Source organism: Hyperoodon ampullatus (genome assembly GCF_949752795.1).
Source record: "Hyperoodon ampullatus genome assembly, chromosome: 2".
NCBI lineage: Eukaryota > Metazoa > Chordata > Mammalia > Artiodactyla > Ziphiidae > Hyperoodon > Hyperoodon ampullatus.
The window spans coordinates 57954073-57974077 of NC_136915.1; the positions used below are offsets into that span (position 1 = coordinate 57954073).

A 20005-nucleotide genomic window follows, 5' to 3' on the forward strand; every position below is an offset into this window, starting at 1 on the left:
AAATAGACAGTTAACCTGAAAAAGAATTCAGAATAATGATAGTAAAGATGATCCAAAATCTTGGAAATAGAATAGAGAAAATACAAGAAATGTTTAACAAGGACCTAGAAGAACTAAAGAGCAAAGAAACAATGATGAACAACACAATAAATGAAATTAAAAATTATCTAGAAGGAATCAGTATCAGAATAACTGAGGCAGAAAAACAGATAAGTGACCTGGAAGATAAAATACTGGAAATAACTACCGCAGAGCAGAATAAAGAAAACAGAATGAAAAGAATTGAGGACAGTCTCAGAGACCTCTGGGACAACTTTAAATGTGCCAACATTTGAATTATAGGGGTCCCATAAGAAGAAGAGAAAAAGAAAGAGACTGAGAAAATATTAGAAGAGATTATTGTTGAAAACTTCCCTAATATGGGAAAGGAAATAGTCAATCAAGTGCAGGAAGAACAGAGAGTCCCATACAGGATAAATCCAAGGAGAAACATGCCAAGACACATATTAATCAAACTATCAAAAAATAAATACAAGGAAAAAAATATTAAAAGCAGCAAGGGAAAGGCAACAAATAACATACAAGGGAATCCCCATAAGGTTAACAGCTGATCTTTCAGTAGAAGCTCTGCAAGCCAGAAGGAAGTGACAGGACATATATAAATTGAAGAAAGGGAAAAACCTACAACAAAGATTAGTCTACCCAGCAAGGATCTCATTCAGATTCAATAGAGAAATTAAAACCTTTACAGACAAGCAAAAGCTAAGAGAATTCAGCACCACAAAACGAGCTTTACAACAAATGCTAAAGGAACTTCTCTAAGCAGGAAACACAAGAGAGGGATAAGACCTACAATAACAAACCCAAAACAATTAAGAAAATGGTAATAGGAACATACATATTGATAATTATCTTAAATGTAAATGGATTAAATGCTCCAACCAAAAGACATAGACTGGCTGAATGGATACAAAAACAAGATCCATAAATATGCTGTCTACAAGACACCCACTTCAGACCTAGGGACACATACAGAGTGAAAGTGAGGGGATGGAAAAAGATATTCCATGCAAATGGAAACCAGAAGAAAGCTGGAGTAGCAATTCTCATATCATACAAAATAGACTTTAAAATAAAGACTACTAGAAGAGACAAAGAAGGACACTACATAATGATCAAGGGATCAATCCAAGAAGAAAATATAACAATTGTAAATATTTATGCACCCAGCATAGGAGCACCCCATTACATTAGGCAAATGCTAACAGCCATAATACAGGAAATTGATGGTAACAGAATAATAGTAAGGGACTTTAACACCCCACTTTCACCAATGGACAAATCATCCAAAATGAAAATAAATAAGGAAACACAAGCTTTAAATGAGCCATTAAACAAGATGGACTTAATTGATATTTATAGGACATTCCATCCAAAAACAATAGAATACACTTTCTTCTCAACTGTGCATGGAACATTCTCCAGGATAGACCATATCTTGGGTCACAAATCAAGCCTTGGTAAATTTAAGAAAATTGAAATTGTATTAAGTATCTTTTCTGACAACAATGCTATAAGACTAGATATCAATTACTGGAAAAAAACTGTAAAAAATAAAAACACATAGAGGCTAAACAATATGCTATTAAATAATGAAGAGATCACTGAAGAAATCAAAGAGGAAATCAAAAAATACCTAGAAACAAATGACAATGAAAACACGATGGCCCAAAACCTATGGGATGCAGCAAAAGCAGTTCTAAGAGGGAAGTATATGGCAATACAATCCTACCTCAAGAAACAAGAAACAACTCAAATAAACAACCTAACCTTACACTTAAAGCAATTAGAGAGGAGATTTGTTCAAGATGGCAGAGTAGAAGCACATGCTCTCACTCCCTCTTGCAGGAACACCAGAATCACATCTAACTGCTAAACAGTCATCAACAGGAAGACACTGGAACTCACCAGAAAAGATACCCCACATCCAAAGACAAAGGAGAAGCCACAATGAGATGGTAAGAGGGGTGCAATCACAATAAAATCAAATCTTGTAACTGCTGGGTGAGTGACTCACAAACTGGAGAACACATACCACAGAAGTCCACCCACTGGAGTGAAGGTACTGAGCCCCATGTCAGGCTTCCCAATCTGAGGGTCCAGCAATGGGAGGAGGAATTCCTAGAGAGTCAGACTTTGAAGACTAGCGGGATTTGATTGCAGGACTTTGACAGAACTGGGGGAAACAGAGACTCTACTCTTAGAGGGCACACACAAAGTAGTGTGTACACCAGGACCCAGGGGAAGAAGCAGTGACCCCATAGTATACTGAACCAGACCTACCTGTTAGTGTTGGAGGGTCTGCTGCAGAGGCAGGGGGTGGCTGTGTCTCATCGTGAGGACAAGGACACTGGCAGCAGAAGTTCTGGGACATACTTCTTGGCATGAGCCCTTCCAGACTCTGCCATGAGCCCCACCAAAGAGACTGGATAGGCTCCAGTGTTGGGTAGCATCAGGCCAAAAAACCAACAGGGTGGGAACCCAACCCCACCCATCAGCAGACAAGAGGATTAAAGTTTTACTGAGCTCTGCCCACCAAAGCAACAACCAGCTCTACCCACCACCAGTCCCTCCCATCAGGAAACTTTCACAAGCCCCTTAGATAGCTTCATCCACAGGAGGGCAGAGAGAAGAAGCAAGAAGAACTACAATCCAGAGGGCTATGTACCAGATGAAACAACAAGATAAAACCCCACCCCAGAAAAACAACTAAATGAAGTAAAGATAGGCAACCTTCGAGAAAAAGAATTCAGAATAATGATGGTGAAGATGATCCAGGACCACGGGAAATGAATGGAGGCAAAGATCGAGAAAATGCAAGAAATGTTTAACAAAGATCTAGAAGAATTAAATAACAAACAAACAGAGGTAAACACTACAATAATTGAAGTGAAAAATACACTAGAAGGAATCAATAGCAGAGTAACTGACACAGAAGAACGGATACGTGACTTGCAAGACAAAATGGTGGAATTCACAGCTGCAGAACAGACTAAAGAAAACAGAATGAAAAGAAATGAAGACAGCCTAAGAAACCTCTGGGACAACATTAAGCGCAACAACATTCACATTATAGGGGTCCAGAAGGAGAAGAGAGTGAGAAAGGACCCGAGAAAATATTTGAAGAGATTATATTCGAAATTACCCTAACATGGGAAAGGAAATATCCACCCATGTATAGGAAGTGCAGAAAGTCCCATATAGGATAAACTCAGGGAGAAACATGCTGAGACACATAGTAATCAAGTTGGCAAAAATTAAAGACAAAGAAAAATTATTGAAAGCAGCAAGGGAAAAATGACAACATACAAGGGAACTCCCATAAGGTTAACAGCAGATTTCTCAGTAGAAACTCTACAAGCCAGAAGGGAGTGGCATGATATACTTAAAGTGATGAAAGGGAAGAACCTACAACCAAGATTACTCTACCTGGCAAGGATCTCATTCAGATTCAATGGAGAAACCAAAAAGTTTACAAACAAGCAAAAGCTAAGAGAATTCAGCACCACCAAACCAGCTCTACAACAAATGCTAAAGGAACTTCTCTAAGTGGGAAACACAAGAGAAGAAAAGGACCTACAAAACCAAACCCAAAACAATTACAAAAATGGTCATAGGAACATACATATCAATAATTACCTTAAACGTGAATGGATTAAATGCTCCAACCAAAAGACACAGCCTTGCTGAATGGATACAAAAACAGGAACCATATATATTCTGTCTACAAGAGAACCACTTTAGACCGAGCGACACATACAGACTGAAAGTGAGGGGATGGAAGAAGATATCCAATGCAAATGGAAATCAAAAGAAAGCTGGAGTAACAATACTCATATTAGATAAAATAGACTTTAAAATAAAGAATGTTACAAGAGACAAGGAAGGAGACTACATAATGATTAAGGGATCAATCCAGGAAGAAGATATAACAATTATAAATATATATGCACCAACATAGGAAAACCTCAATACATAAGGTAACTGCTAACAGCTCTAAAGGAGGAAACCGACAGTAACACAGTAATACTGGGGGACTTTAACACCTCAATTACACCAATGGATGGATCATCCAAACAGAAAATTAATAAGGAAACAGAAGCTTTAAATGACACAATAGACCAAATAGATTTAATTGATATTTATAGGACATTCCATCCAAAAACAGCAGATTACACTTTCTTCTCAAGTGCGCACAGAACATTCTCCAGGATAGATAACATCTTGGGTCACAAATCAAGCCTCAGTAAATTTAAGAAAATTGAAATCATATCCAACATCTTTTCTGACCACAACGGTATGAGATTAGAAATGAATTACAGAGGAAAAAACGTAAGAAACATAAACATATGGAGGCTAAACAGTACGTTACTAAAAAACCAAGAGATCACTGAAAATATCAAAGAGGAAATCAAAAACTACCTAGAGACAAATGATAATGAAAACACGACGATCTAAAACCTACTGGTTGCAGTAAAAGCAGTTCTAAGTGGGACGTTTCTAGCTATACAAGCCTACCTCAAGAAAAAAGTAAAATCTCAAATAAATAATCTACCTTTACACCTAAAGGAACTGGAGAAAGAAGAATAAACAAAACCCAGAGTTAGTAGAAGGAAAGAAATCATAAAGATCAGAGCATAAATAAATGAAATAGAAACAAGGGAAAAATAGCAAAGATTCTATAAAACCAAAAGCTGGTTCTTTGAGAAGAGAAACAAAATTGATAAACCATTACCCAGGCTCATCAAGAAAAAGAGGGAGAGGACTCAAATCAATAAAATTAGAAATGAAAAAGGAGAAGTTACAACAGACACTGAAGAAATACAAAGCATCCGAAGAGATTACTATGAGCAACTCTATGCCAATAAAACGGACAACCTGGAAGTAATGGAAAAATTCTTGGAGAGGTATAACTTTCCAAGAGTGAACCAGGAAGAAATAGAAAATATGAACAGACCTATCACAAGTAATTAAATTGAAACTGTGATTTAAAATCTTCCAACAAACAAAAGTCCAGGACCAGATGGCTTCACAAGTGAATTCTATCAAACATTTAGAGAAGAGCTAACACCCATCCTTCTCAAACTCTTCCAAAAAATTGCAAAGGAACACTCCCAAACTCATTCTACAAGGCCACCATCACCCTGATACCAAAACCAGACAAAGATGTCACACACACACACACAAAAATTACAGGCCTATATCACTAATGAACATAGATGCAAAAATCCTCAACAAGATACTAGCAAACAGAATCCAACAGCATATTAAAACGATCATACACCATGATCAAGTGGGGTTTATCCAAGGAATGCAAGGATTCTTCAATACATGCAAACCAATCAATATGATATACCACATTAATAAACTGAAGGATAAAATCCATATGATCATCTCAGTAGATGCAGAGAAAGCTTTTGACAAAATTCAACACCCATTTATGATAAAAACCCTCCAGAAAGTAGGCATAGAGGGAAGTTACCTCAACATAATAAAGGCCATATATGACAGACTCACAGCCAACATCATTCTCAATGGTGAAAAACTGAAACCATTTTCTCTAAGATCAGGAAAAAGACAAGGTTGCCCACTCACACCACTATTATTCAACATAGTTTTGGAAGTTTTCACCATAGCTGTCAGAGAAGAAAAAGAAATAAAAGGAACCCAAATTGGAAAAGAAGAAGTAAAACTGTCACTGTTTGCAGATGATATGATACTATATATAGATAATCCTAAAGATGCCACCAGAAAACTACTAGGGCTAATCAATGAATTTGGTAAAGTAGCAGGGTACAAAATTAATGCATAGAAATCTCTTGCATTTCTATACAGTAATGATGAGAAATCTGAAAGAGAAATTAAGAGAAATTAAAGAAATTAAGAGAAATTAAAGAAAAATTAAATCTGAAAGAGAAATCTGAAAGAGAAATTAATAAAATACCTAGAAATAAACCTACCTAAGGAGACAAAAGACCTGTATGCAGAAAACTCTAAGACACTGATGAAAGAAATTAAAGATGATACAAACAGATGGAGAGATATACCCTGTTCTTGGGTTGGAAGAATCAACATTGTGAAAATGACTATACTACACAAAGCAATCTACAGATTCAATGCAATCCCTATCAAACTACCACTGACAATTTTCACAGAACTAGAACAAAAAATTTCACAATTTGTATGGAAACACAAAAGACCCCGAATAGCCAAAGCAATCTTGAGAATGAAAAACGGAGCTGGAGGAATCAGGCTCCCTGACTTCAGACTATACTACAAAGCTACAGTAATCAAGACAGTATGGTACTGGCACAAAAACAGAAAGATAGATCAATGGAACAGGATAGAAAGCCCAGAGATAAACCCACGCACATATGGTCACCTTATCTTTGATAAAGGAGGCAAGAATGTACAGTGGAGAAAGGACAGCCTCTTCAATAAGTGGTGCTGGGAAAACTGGACAGGTACATGTAAAAGTATGAGATTAGATCACTCCCTAACACCATACACAAAAATAAGCTCAAAATGGATTAAAGACCTAAATATGAGGCCAGAAACTATCAAACTCTTAGAGGAAAACATAGGAAGAACACTCTATGACATAAGTTACAGCAAGATCCTTTTTGACCCACCTCCTAGAGAAATGGAAATAAAAACAAAAATAAACAAATGGGACCTAATTAAACTTACAAGCTTTTGCATAGCAAAGGAAACCATAAACAAGACTAAAAGACAACCCTCAGAATGGGAGAAAGCATTTGCAAACAAAGCAACGGACCAAGAATTAATCTCCAAAGTTTACAAGCAGCTTATGCAGCTCAATATTAAAAAAACAAACAACCCAATCCGAAAATGGGCAGGAGACCTAAATAGACATTTCTCTAAAGAAGATATACAGATTGCCAACACACACATGAAAGGATGCTCAACATCACTAATCATTAGAGAAATGCAAATCAAAACTACAATGAGGTATCACCTCACACCAGTCAGAATGGCCATCACCAAAAAATCCACAAACAATAATTGCTGGAGAGGGTGTGGAGAAAAGGGAACCCTGTTGCACTGTTGGTGGGAATGTAAATTGGTACAGCCACTATGGAGAACAGTATGGAGGTTGCTTAAAAACTAAAAGTAGAACTACTATATGACCCAGCAATCCCACTACTGGGCATATACTCTGAAAAATCTATAAATCAAAAAGAGTCATGTACCACAATGTTCATTGCAGCACTATTTCCAATCGCCAGGACATGGAAGCAACCTAACTGTCCATCGACCCATGAATAGGTAAAGAAGATGTGGCACATATATATAATGGAATATTATTCAGCCATAAAAAGAAACGAAATTGAGTTATTTGTAGTGAGGTGCATGGGCCTAGAGTCTGTCATACAGAGTGAAGTAAGTGAGAAAGAGAAAAACATGTACTGTATGCTAACACATATATATGGAATCCAAAAAATATATATATATATATGGTTCTAAAGAACCTAGGGGCAGGACAGGAATAAAGATGTAGATGTAGAGAATGGACTTGAGGACATGGGGAGGGGGAAGGGTAAGCTGGGACGAAGTGAAAGAGTGGCATGGACTTATATATACTACCAAATGTAAAATAGATAGCTACTGCGAAGCAGCCGCATAGCACAGGAAGATCAGCTCGGTGCTTTATGACTGCCTAGAGGGGTGGGTTAGGGAGGGTGGGAGGGAGACGCAAGAGGGAGGGGATATGGGGATATATGTATATATATAGCTGGTTCACTTTGTTATACAGCAGAAACCAACACAGCACTGTAAAGCAATTATACTCTGATAAAGATGTTAAAAAGAAAACAAACCAGAGCTTAAAAAAATAGTAAGGGCACACTTTCATAATAAAGAATAGTCCTTCCCAAGAAAACACAGTTGTAAACATGATCTCATCCTATCAAAGATACTAATAACAAGATGTATTAAAAGCTTTGAGTGAATAAAAATAGCCCAGAATTTTGTTTTGGAAATATTTCAGCATGACAGTAAAACTTTCATGTGTTTGTCAGTTTAGGAATTTATATTTCTCAACACAACAAGAAGTAGAAGTTGAATATCCAGATTCTTCTGAAATTTTGTTTTATCAGGACCATGTTGGAAAATCCAGTTTTACACAGGTATTTTGAGCTAACCTGAAGTAATGCTCTCAAAGCTATTTCACCCGATTATTACTCTTCAGGATGATTTGAAATAGAGGAACAGCAGCCCCTGAACCTCTTACTGCTTCTCCTGCCTTCTACCCATAAAGCCAAGAAAAAGAAGGACAGTAATAAGTTTGGAGTCTTGATGTGAAGGCCGCTGGATGGGGGTTGCAGCATGTTCCCTGCTCAGGAGCCCCTCTCTCCAGAGCAGAACACTCATGAATTTACACAAGAGGTAGAAAACTTTGCATAATTCCTCAGGATTCAATCTTAACAGTAGAGACAACACCAGCTTTTTAAAATTTCTCATCTCAGCTATTTCAGGAGGAAACATATAGGCAGGGAGAATGAGTGAAAAAGATATTGAGTTAAAAAGTGAATGGAACATTAAAAGTGGCTTTAGCATACAGCAACAAAAGAGAGACTGAAGTAATGCTTTCTAGCAAAGAAAACAAGATCGCCATTGGATCCCAAAAGGAAATTTCACATGCTTTCCTAGATGTGGCAATAATTTATTGGTTTCTGTTTCGTTCCTGTGCTGTAGTCATCTTTAACGTAATGTCTTTGTATACCAAGGTACAGATTTCCCAGTAGGAACATAAAGTACCGGAAACTGGTGAGGCCAGTTAGATTGCCCCAAACTGTGGCGGGAACCACCCTGGACAGGAACAAGTTTTAATTATCCACCAATAAAGCCACAAGGAAGCAAGATCCATGTTTCCTTCATTTGGTCATCCCATTTGTAGTCTTACACAGACAAGGAACTTTTTAAAGCCACCATTTGTATGAGAAGTAAGTAGTCTCTAGAGAGAGTGGTCAAGAGAAATGAGATCTGAGAACCAAAAGGAAAAGCAGAAATAAGAGCGCACTTAAATTTAAGACCTGTTTATTGATGGACTACCAAAAAAGTACAATGTGGTGTCTCAGACTTGAGTTACAGCCATCATACTTACTAGCACCACGGCTTTAAGACATTGAGTATTTCTCGTAGTGTCTAAATTACCTGTAAATAAAAGCACACGTTTACTAAGCATTTCCTATATACTATTTAAAGTCCTTTACATATTTTAATTCATTTAATCCCTATAACCTCAAGGTAGTTGGTGCTGTAATTTTCTTGTCTTAAAGATGAGGACACTGAAGTACAGAGAGGTTAAGTAACCTGCCCAGTAAATGGGGAATCACGGCTTAAATCCAGGGAGTCTAGATGATTAAACCATATGGTTATCCAGTACATAAACAGACTCTAAATAATGACGAAAAATAAAAATAATGATACGAATCTCTGCTCTGCCTGCCTTTCCAGCTGTTATGAAGATTATATACATCCTTTCTTTTAACAAAAATTTACTTACCTTTAGGCACTTTGCAAACAAATGAGACATTTTCTTTGTCTTCAGGGGAGCTAAAAGATTAGTAAGTCAATAGGCAGTTGTAATACCTTCGGAAAAGGGCAATGTCCGTGGAAAGGGATGCACTGGACTTTGAGAGATCTGGCCAGGCAAGGCGAGCAGCCTGCTTCGAGAGGTTACAGCTAAACTAAAGGAGTTAGCCAGGCAGAAAGGTGTGCAGGAGGAAGGGCTATGTGCTCACTAACTCTCTTGTTGTCAAGAACATTGGGGGAACCACAGCTCAATATGGCTCAGGCAGAGAATGTGAAAGGGTGAGGAAGTGGTGAGAGATGAAGCCAGAGAAGTAAGCAGTTCCCTCATCATGAAGGCCTATGTGAGGAGTTGGCATTTATGCTGCAGACAAGCAGTGGGGGGCTACGAAAGGCTTTAAAACAGGAAAATACATAATCAGATGAATGTTTTTGAAAGATAACTCTGATTACAGTCTAAAGAACAGTTTGAAGGGTGGACAAGCCTAAAGATGTTTCCAAGAGCCAAATGGGAAGCTGCTTTGGTAATCTGCATCTTAAAGGATGGGGATCTACATTAGAACAGATCTAGTGGGCGGTTCATAAATATTTCAGCAGATGTTGATGGTTGACTGTGGGATGAGGGAAAAGAAGGTTTCAGGCTTGACCAACAAGATAGGTGATTGCACCATCCCCCAGGGTCAAGCACATACTCTTACCACATGAAATAAGGGACATGAAAATGCTTTGTAAACTGTAAAGTACAATATAAATATTAGTTCTCTTGATTGTAATGGGGGCAGAAATGACTACCCTAAAGAAGTTCTCACCAGCTGGGAAGATAGACATGATACCTACTATAATGAAATAATGATACCTACTACTAATACGAATAACTATAACTAACAAAAGTGCCTTTATGTGCCTAGCACTGTTGTAAGAGTTGTACATATATAATAACTTATTTAATTCTCACAACACCCCATTTTACAGATGAAGAAAGTGAGGCATAGAGAGGTTGCCTAATGTCTCATAGTAATAGTGCAACTGAGAAACAAACCAATGCTGTCTGGCTCCAAAAGCTGTGCTCTTAACTACAATAGCATATGTCTCTCTCTAAAGCAGACGAAAATTAGTATTACAAGAAAAGTACGTGTAGTCATGAAACAGAGGAAGTTAATATTAATAAAACCCAGAGCGTAGCAGTAGGAAGCAGCATTTTTGCTTCCTAGAAAAGCATTCATTTTTGAGAGCAGACCTACACTCAATTCTAAGACACACAGAGTTCTGATCTCCAATTATCCTACAAAATTGTAATGCGCTAGTTTTGTCACTAGATGGTGCTCGTGCCACGGTTCTGAATATCTGGCCTCGTTCCTGAGAGGTCTTGTCCGCTCTAGTGGTTTGGACAACTAAGAAGTACATCAATTTTCATAACCAATCAAGTGTTTTGTTACATTCATGCATTTTATTATTAATGTACAAAATTATGATTTTAAAAATTTAGAACCGTTTTATAAATAATCTGGCTATAACTCAAATAGAAGTTTTTTTCTTTTGTTTCTTCAACTTGCTATGAGTTACCTATGAATTATCTGATCGTTTCTCTAGCAGCTACTGTCTGATATACAGCATTAGCTTTTACAGCTCAAATTCTTTAAGGGACCCAGTGCTGGGGATCTGAAAATTCGCCTCTTGCCTCTGAGTATTCTGCTCTCCTAAACTTCAAAAGTTTCATAATAATAGTCATTTTGACACCGAGCCCTCTCTTAATGTGTTTTTTTTTTTTAACCTCTGTGTAATCATTAGTTTGTACAGTTTTAGTAACTCCCCACTCATGCAACAATACATCAGCTTTAGGTACTACATATGTATGAGATTTGCTTGTATCATCTAACTTGTTGGACATGTAGACTCCAGAAATCCAGGAGCCATAGATGACCTACTTAAGTCTAACACTGTCACTTTATACCCAACTCACCCTGATGTCTTCTGATCAATGTGAACTTCACAGCAGAAGTCTGAACAAATAGAAAGATATTTCACCCATCTCCAAAAAATAGCATGGGAAGGGGCAGTTCTTGTAATAGCTCACCACCCTGCATTTATCACAACTGCTCCGGTCTTAACAAGAGCCCTGAGGTTCTTCCTTTGACTCTCTCTCTCTATACACCCCACTCCAGGAAGCCACTCCCTGCCATTGCTTTAAGGGGCCCCACTGTTGTAGGCACCTCCTAAATCTCTAGCTCTAACCCCCATATTTCAGTCTTCCCACTTGCTGTTTCCACCAGGATATCAACGAATATCTTAAAACTCAACATGTGAGAAAGTGACACGTCTCCTCCAACTCCTCCTCACTTTTTAACTTCTACTCACGACTTCACTATTTTCCCAGATACCCATTTTTAAAACTGAAAATAGTATTTCTTTAAGACCCCATATCCAATTCAATGCCAAGTCCTTGGCAAGACATTCAGGGTCTCTTCCAGTTGCCTTTTCCTGTTTCTTCCTCTGCCTCACCAATGTCTTCTCATCAGAATGACGGCGATACCCCCCTAACCCATCTTCCTGGCTCTGTCCTCTCTTCCATCCATCTCTTGTATCCATAGCATTTTATTGGGTTGGCCCAAAAGTTTGTTCAGATTTTTCCATAAGATGTTATGGAAAAACCTGGGACTTCCCTGGTGGCTCAGTGGCTAAGAATCCACCTGCCAATGCAGGAGACATGGGTTCCATCCCTGGTCCGGGAAGATCCCATGTGCCTGGGAGCAACTAAGCCTGTGAGCCACAACTGCTGAGCCTGCACTCTAGAGCCCGAGAGCCACAACTACTGAGCCCGCGAGCCACAACTACTGAGCCCGCGAGCCACAACTACTGAAGCCCGCGTGCCTGGAGCCCGTGCTCCACAACAAGAGAAGCCACACAATGAGAAGCCCGCGCACCGCAGCCAAGAGTAGCCCCCGCTCGCCGCAACTAGAGAAAACCCATGTAACAACGAAGACTCAACGCAGCCAACAAAAAACAAAAAAACAGACGAACTTTTTGGCCAACCCAATACTTTCTAAAGCACTTTTCTGTTTGCCCTATCTCACTAAAAACCTTCACTGGCTCATTTCTTTTTTTTTTTTTTTTTTTTTTTTTTTTTTTTGCGGTACGTGGGCCTCCCACTGCTGTGGCCTCTCCCGCTGTGGAGCACAGGCTCTGGACGTGCAGGCTCAGCGGCCATGGCTCACGGGCCCAGCCGCTCCGCGGCATGTGGGATCCTCCCAGACCGAGGCATGAACCCGCGTCCCCTGCATCGGCAGGCGGACCGTCAACCACTGTGCCACCAGGGAAGCCCCTGGCTCATTTCTTTTACTGAGTTGAGCACCAGCTCCACAACCGTTGTCCACAATGTCCATAACGTGGGTGTGGGGGGACCTTTGAGTCTTATCCCCTACAAATGTCTGTCACTGCTCAGCTCTAAACAGCCACCAAGCATCTCCATGTTCAGGACTTTCCCATTTCAATGCCTCGGTTCTTGCATTGTTCTCATTAGCAGCACCTACCATCTGTGCCTTTTAAAGCCTGCCCTTCAAGGTTCATCTCGAATACCACTCATTCAATCAAGCCTTTTCTACTATGTCTAATCTGTAATTATCACATCTCCTTTGCACCTCATTAAGTATCAATTGTTTGTATTTCTCATTCTGTATTTATAATATCTACTGCAGTGTTTTGGACATTTTACTGTCTCCTCTGTTTTAATTTGTGGGGATCATGAATTCTGTATAATTCAATCAACTATGCAGGGTCGTCATAAAACAGGAAACATAATGTTTAAAAGCATGGATTTTTGGAATCAGTCTTAGTTCTTTCATTTATTAGCTGTGTGCTAGTTAAGCAGTTGCTTACTTGCTCTGAGTGTTGATGTTATCTATAAAATTGGAATAAGAGTCGTTGCCCCAGTTCTTGTTACAAGAATTAAATGAGATTTCATGCAGGGGCTGACAGATGGTAATCACTCAAAGAATGCTTACTCTTGTCAGTGTTCTTTTTATAGTCACAAAGTCACTGTACAAATCAGATGCACAGGAAGTTTAATGAAATTGAAGGGGGACTTCTAGCTAAAGACCAAGGTAGAAAGGAAAATATTGTATTAAATAATACCCCAAAGTAAAAGCCCATGCTAGAGAAGAGGCCCCCAAGGATGTAGGTGTTATCCAACCCTGGATCCCTAGGCCTCACTTAATGCCTGGTACTGGACAGGTACCAGGTGTTTAATAACCATTGGTTGCACTCCCGTAGTTAGCAGATAAGGTGCCATATATGTGTGGTGATCGTGAAGACAGAGAAGATGATCAGACAGTGAAGGAAACTCATTATCCACCACCTTCTGTGTGACTGTTATGATTTATACTGTGATAGCGAATTGGCCTGATTGTGCGTCTGCAGCTCAGTCCAGCCTGTCTTCTAATGGTTTTAATGGAGACGTTGCTGAATGTGGATTTAAGAAGAGGTTTCAAAGCATGTGTCAGAGAGAGAGTGCACTTCTGAAAACACACTTTTGACTATTCCTAAGTACAGATTTATGTAACACTAGGTTCAGCTTAATCAGATCTTTGGAACAAAGTGAGAGACAATGATATAATAGTAGGTTCAGTCCCTACACTATACTCCCTTAAAAGCTTTTCCTTCGGTACTTTAAGAAAAAAGTTGTCTTAAAAACAAAAAGTAATGGGATTCCCAGACAGAAATCTGTGTTTAAGTGGCATTAAGGCTGTGGTTCAAATCAACAAAAGCCAGGAAATCCAAAGTTAACCTTTATCCAGACTGTTACGCCATTTTTTCCAACTCTATGTGTGCCTGTGAGCAGCCCTCCTTTTGAATTTCCTGGCTCTGGCAACAAAAGTCCACAAATTGCTCTGAATTACAGTACTCTGGGTCTGCTATTTAACGGGAAAATACCCTGAAGATATATGCTTACTTGCAAGTGTTTTTATGTATAGCCACTGTAAATCCAGGAGCCATGAACCTGGTGGGTTTTTTTCTTTGGAGTTCCTGAAATCCCCATCTGCACCTAAATCAGTCCTGCCTTATATCCAGGTGGAAGAATTTGTATAACATTTGTGTTGCTAACACTGATGAAGTTTCATATTACAGCTTATATGACACAGTTATAATTCAAATGCATTTAAAAAATGTTTCTTTTCTCTCTTTTCACCAGACATGGCGATGACTTGATCGTAACGCCTTTTGCCCAGGTATGTATCATGCTGGCCTGGCTCGTTCTCACTCTGTCTCTGGGTGTAGTTTCTAAGTGTAGCCTCTAAACCTGCCCATTCCTTTCCTTTTGTTCCTAACCATTCCTAACAGTGGAAACATTTTACTTATAGGTCCTTGCCAGCTTGCGAAGTGTGAGAAACAACTTCACCGTACTGACAAACCTCCATGGAACATCCAACAAGTAAGCATGCACTTTTTGTGGAGTTATAAATCCTTTCCATAAAGGCGAAACCCTGAACAGCACTAAAAAAAACCCACAACCCAACACTCATGCATGGAAATTTGCCCTCCTAGCTAGGTTAGGATACATGATAAAATTTAAAGTAGGATGGATCACCACAGTATTTTAGAACTGGTAAGATGTTAGAAATTAGTCCAGATCTTATTATCTTTGTGCCTTTAACACTTAGTAGACAGGAGTTCAACAGATGAAAAAATGAGATGGGTTGTTTTTTTTTTTACCTTTGTATTTACTACTTGAAAGTGTGAATACTCATCAGTAAAGGCCATAAATTCTATTAAAGTTCTTTTGGAATAAACTATTAATGAGTTCAGAGAATTCAAACTTAAAATTACACGTACCAAAAGTTCAGGTCCAGGTTGCCTTTTTTTTTTTTTTTTTTTTTGCGGTATGCGGGCCTCTCACTGTTGTGGCCTCTCCCATTGCGGAGCACAGGCTCCGGACGTGCAGGCTCAGCGGCCATGGCTCACGGGCCCAGCCGCTCCGCGGCATGTGGGATCCTCCCGGACCAGAGCATGAACCCATGTCCCCTGCATCGGCAGGCAGACTCTCAACCACTGCACCACCAGGGAAGCCCCAGGTTGCCTATTTTTTGATAATATATAAACAGATTCATGTAATTTGATGATAAGAGTGGGATTATCTTCTCTTCTGCCCTTAATGAGCTACATAAGCTTGGCCATTTCAACTAACAGGGCTGAACCTTGGTCTCCTCATCTGTTAAACAAGAGGTTTGAACTTAATAATACTGCAGTAATTTTCTCCTCCGAAATCATTTCAATCTGTGGGTCTAAGTGCTATGCAGTTCACTATCCAGCAATTTAAAACTCATCACAGGGATCAGAAGGTCATGGAATCAATGATCCTGAGATGGTAGGGCCAGAGGAGAACTTTGAGAAATGACTCAGTCTCTCTGTTTTACAGAAGGAGAAATCAGACCCTCAGAAATCCAGCAAGTTGCTAACAACCACACCATAGGCTAGAGATGCACCAGGGCCAAATCCTAAATCTCCTGATTTTTCTCAGCTAGTGTTCACTATAGGACACCCTGTCTCTCCAGTCTTTGTGAAATTATTCATTGACCCTCTACTATGCTTTTATCCAAATTTTTATTGCGTGGAGTTGTTAAAAGCGAGAGTAAACCCTGCTTTGAAAGCTAACTTTTCCGTTCACTGTTCTATCCCTTTTCCCGGAGCTTCCTGTGAGAAAGTCCTGCATAGCCCCGTGGAGTTTTCCCATTGTTGGTCTCTCCTCCTCTAAACTGTTCTCCAAACTGCCACCAGAGTCCTCTTTCTCATTTGCTGTTTGGCCATGTCACTCTCCAGCTTGAGGCACTTCAGTGGTCCACTCTGATCATTACGATAAAGTTTAAATGCGTGTGCTTGGCCCCAAGGCACCACATGATCCAGCTCAAGGTACTTTGATTGATTATTGATTGGGTTTATATTGGATGCAGTATACAGGAAAGCTAGAGGCTTGCCCAGCCTCATTTGTAGTGGTGCTTCCTGTTTATTGTTAAATAATTCACTCAACAAGTATTTATTTAGTGTACTATTCATCCACTCATATATGTGTGTACTTAACAAATATGTATTGAGCACCACCTTGTACCAGGCACTGGTGATATAATAATGACCGAAACAGACAATTCTCTGCACTTTCAGGGTTTACATTCTGATGGGAAGTGCCAGGGACTACAGAGGTGTACAATCAGACCAGGTCTCTGGCCACATGGAATCACATTCTAACAGTTGCGGCCTGGCTGTTCCCTGCATGTTCTATTCTCCATCCTAATTATGGACTTACTGTTCTCACTTCCTAAAGTGTCTCTCTCCACCTGCCAGTGATTGCCTCACTGAATCCTGCTTGTCTTTTACAACACTCATTTGTGTTACCTCACCAGGATGCTTCCCCTGACCCTGCCAAGCCTGGTTGAGCACCCCCGCTCAGTGGCCCCAGAGCACTCTGAAAATCATGTATGGATCTCTGCCACGACCACTAGCCTGTGTGTCCCCATAAGGACACTTGAAATTTACATTTACTTTTCCTTGACTTTCTAAGAATTAGCAGAATGCCTGACACATAGTGTGTGCTCCATAAGTATTCGTCATGCATATAAATCTCTGAATTACTAATTGTTAGAGAAAGACCACCAAATGTTTCGAATATTATTTTTTCGGAAGTGATCCTTTCCATTTTTCCATCTTTTTTTCTTTATAGGATATGGCCTCTGGGGCTTTATTTATTGGCTTCATAACTCAGTTCTACCAATTGAAAATTATGTAACTTGGGCAAGTTACTTCACCTCTCCAGAGCTCAGTTTCCCAATCTATAAAATAGGGTTGCTCTGAGGATGAAATGAGTTAATATTTGTAAAGCATTTATAATAGCATCTAGCACATAGTAGTAGGTGCTCAATAAATGTGAGTTATTATAAGTGATAGTTACGGTTCTCTTGCTGAATCCAGAAAGAGTGTAATACTTTGGAGTTTTCATATCCATTATCACAGTTATCATCACCGTAAATGATGTTTATGACCCACATGTTGCCACCACACTATGGACAAGGAAACAAAGCTCAGGGAGATTAAATGACTAGTGCAAAACCAGCTCACTTCTGAGGGGATGAGCAGAGCCAGTGTTGAAACATAGTATCCTGATTCTCCTGCAGTGCTCTTTTGTAGGAAAACTCAGTTTTTTTCCTTCCTCTGTAGGGAAAAACCCAGTTCTTCCCTCCCTGGTTTGTCTTCCCAGTGAGTCTTCTTTACTAGTCACACAAAACACTTCACTTCTGACACTTCTGGTCACCAAATACGTGGAGGTTTTCCCCCTCACAACAGCAAGAAAATGTCCGACACCAGCTGGGTGTCCCACAGTTTAACTCAATCCTGATGCTATCTGACATAGCATCAGATCCCACAGGTTAAGGGCTCAGTCCCACAAGATTGCCCACTGCCTCCCTCCCCACTTCAGACACCAGTTGTAAGCTCAAGTTATCATCTTTGATTGTGACCCACCAGCTATAAGATTCCAACGAGACCCCTCTTAATTAATTTCATTAATTTGTTCAAGCAGCCCACAGAACCCAAGGAAACATTTACTCATGTTTACCAGTTCATTAAAGGATATGATAAAGGATACAGGTGAACAGCCAGATGAAGAGGGCAGAGTCTGAGAGGGTCCTGAGTGCAGGAGTTTCTTCCCCTTGGAGTTGGGGTCCATCACCCTCCTGGTGTGGATGTGTTTGCCAGCCTAGAAGCTCTCTGAACCCTGTATTATTAGGATTTGCTGGCGGCTTCTTCACATAGGCATGATCAATTATTAACTCCATTCCTAACCCCTCTCTCTTTTCTGGAGGATGAGGGGTAGGGCTGAAAATTCTAAGCTTCTAATCATGGCTTGTTGTTTCTGGGGACCAGCCCCCATCCAGGAGAAATCCAGGACCCCACCCAGAGTCATCTCATTAGAACAAAAGATGCTGCTAGTGCTCTTATTACTTAGGAAACTACAGGGAATTTTAGGACCTCTGTGTCAGGAAGCAAGGGTAGAGAACAATATATGTATGTTCTACTATCTCACATCTTTCCATTTACTATACCTATTCAGTCTTCTGGGTTATGGGACGAAATCTCTGAAGGCTTTGGAACAGAGTCATTTAGGAAGAACTTATGGAATAGCTGAAGGTCAGAAAGCCTGAAGCAGAGACATGAGCTAGGAGAGCATTTCAGGAATTAAAATATGAAGAGTAAAACCCTGGACCAAGATGATGGAGGTAGGAATTGAGGAGGAAGAGATTAATAAGGATACATTCCAAAGGCTTCTTTAACATAGCAGGGCTCAAGGCCACTACACTGCACAGCTCCATGGAGAAGGGGTGCCAGTGGTGATGTGTCGGGGTGTTTTCAGTTACTGGTTTGTTGTCATGGGCTCGGAGGTCCTTCCTCTGTTAAAGCATTGGGGAATTAAGCCTAACCCTGCTTATTATAGGCTGTCAGCTGAAGTTACTTTCTCGAGATCAGATTTTTCCATAGCCTTGGGGGTTTTGAGCCACATAAACCTCCATAGTTGCCATATTCAGAGTGCCCTAAGACCATAGTTGCCATATAGAGAGCTCACCCAGAGCCAATTCTCACACTCTGGCTGAGGACCACCCTCCAAATCATGGCTGTTTGTGTCATCTCTGGTCCAAACCACACTCGGCAAACATAATAGACCAGCAGTAGAATAGTTGCATCTACTGATCATTCCCAAATCCTTACCCATATTTGTACAGAGTCGATCCTCCTACTGAGTTCAAGTACTTCCTTAAAACCAACATGTCCACCACTAGAGCTTCACCAAAGGGAGTTGAGATTGCCTTGGTGTAGCTCTGGCTGAGAAGTGAATGATGGAGCAGCCTGGCAGGGGCAGTTTGGAAAACTGAGGGTCCATTTAATGCACTCTATTCTATTCCTAGATAGTCAATACCCTCAAACAAATAAAGACAACTGAAGACAATATTATCTGTCAGGAATGGATCCACCATGCTAAGAGTATTCCCCCTCCCACCCCAACCCAGATATTCACTTATCTCAACGACTGAAACTGTAAGGTTCATGGAACTCAGAAGTCGTTTTCTGGAATATTTGACTTGGGTTCCAAAGTGCTACTCCTTGCCTTGAATGTAACATTTAAGCAATAATTATGTCCTTGGAATGGTTTTCATGAGACATTTGGATAATGTGTTGTTTTTATATGAAAAGGAACTCCCACATAGAACTATAATTCTCATAAGTCAAGATTCCCTTTATCTTTTGGCTCTTTGCTCAGCATAAAATCAGTTCATTGTCTGTCTGAGCTTTACCACCCAAAGGGTGAAAATCTCAAAGTTCCTACTGAGGTGATTTCCTTGCACTTCCTTGAAAT

General features: G+C 39.9%; 1 protein-coding gene across 4 annotated transcripts in view; it reads left to right on the forward strand.

Moving 5' to 3' along the window:
• The window catches only part of PDE4B (phosphodiesterase 4B), a gene marked incomplete at both ends in the record, with an annotated part of 505104 nt that overhangs the window by 371694 nt on the left and 113405 nt on the right, over nt 1-20005 (forward strand). For all 4 annotated transcript variants that reach the window (XM_079698748.1, XM_079698750.1, XM_079698749.1 and 1 more), the window contains 2 exons: nt 14801-14837; nt 14970-15040. In XM_079698748.1, the coding sequence (XP_079554874.1) occupies nt 14801-14837; nt 14970-15040 (108 nt within the window). The remainder of the gene's footprint in view (nt 1-14800; nt 14838-14969; nt 15041-20005) is intronic.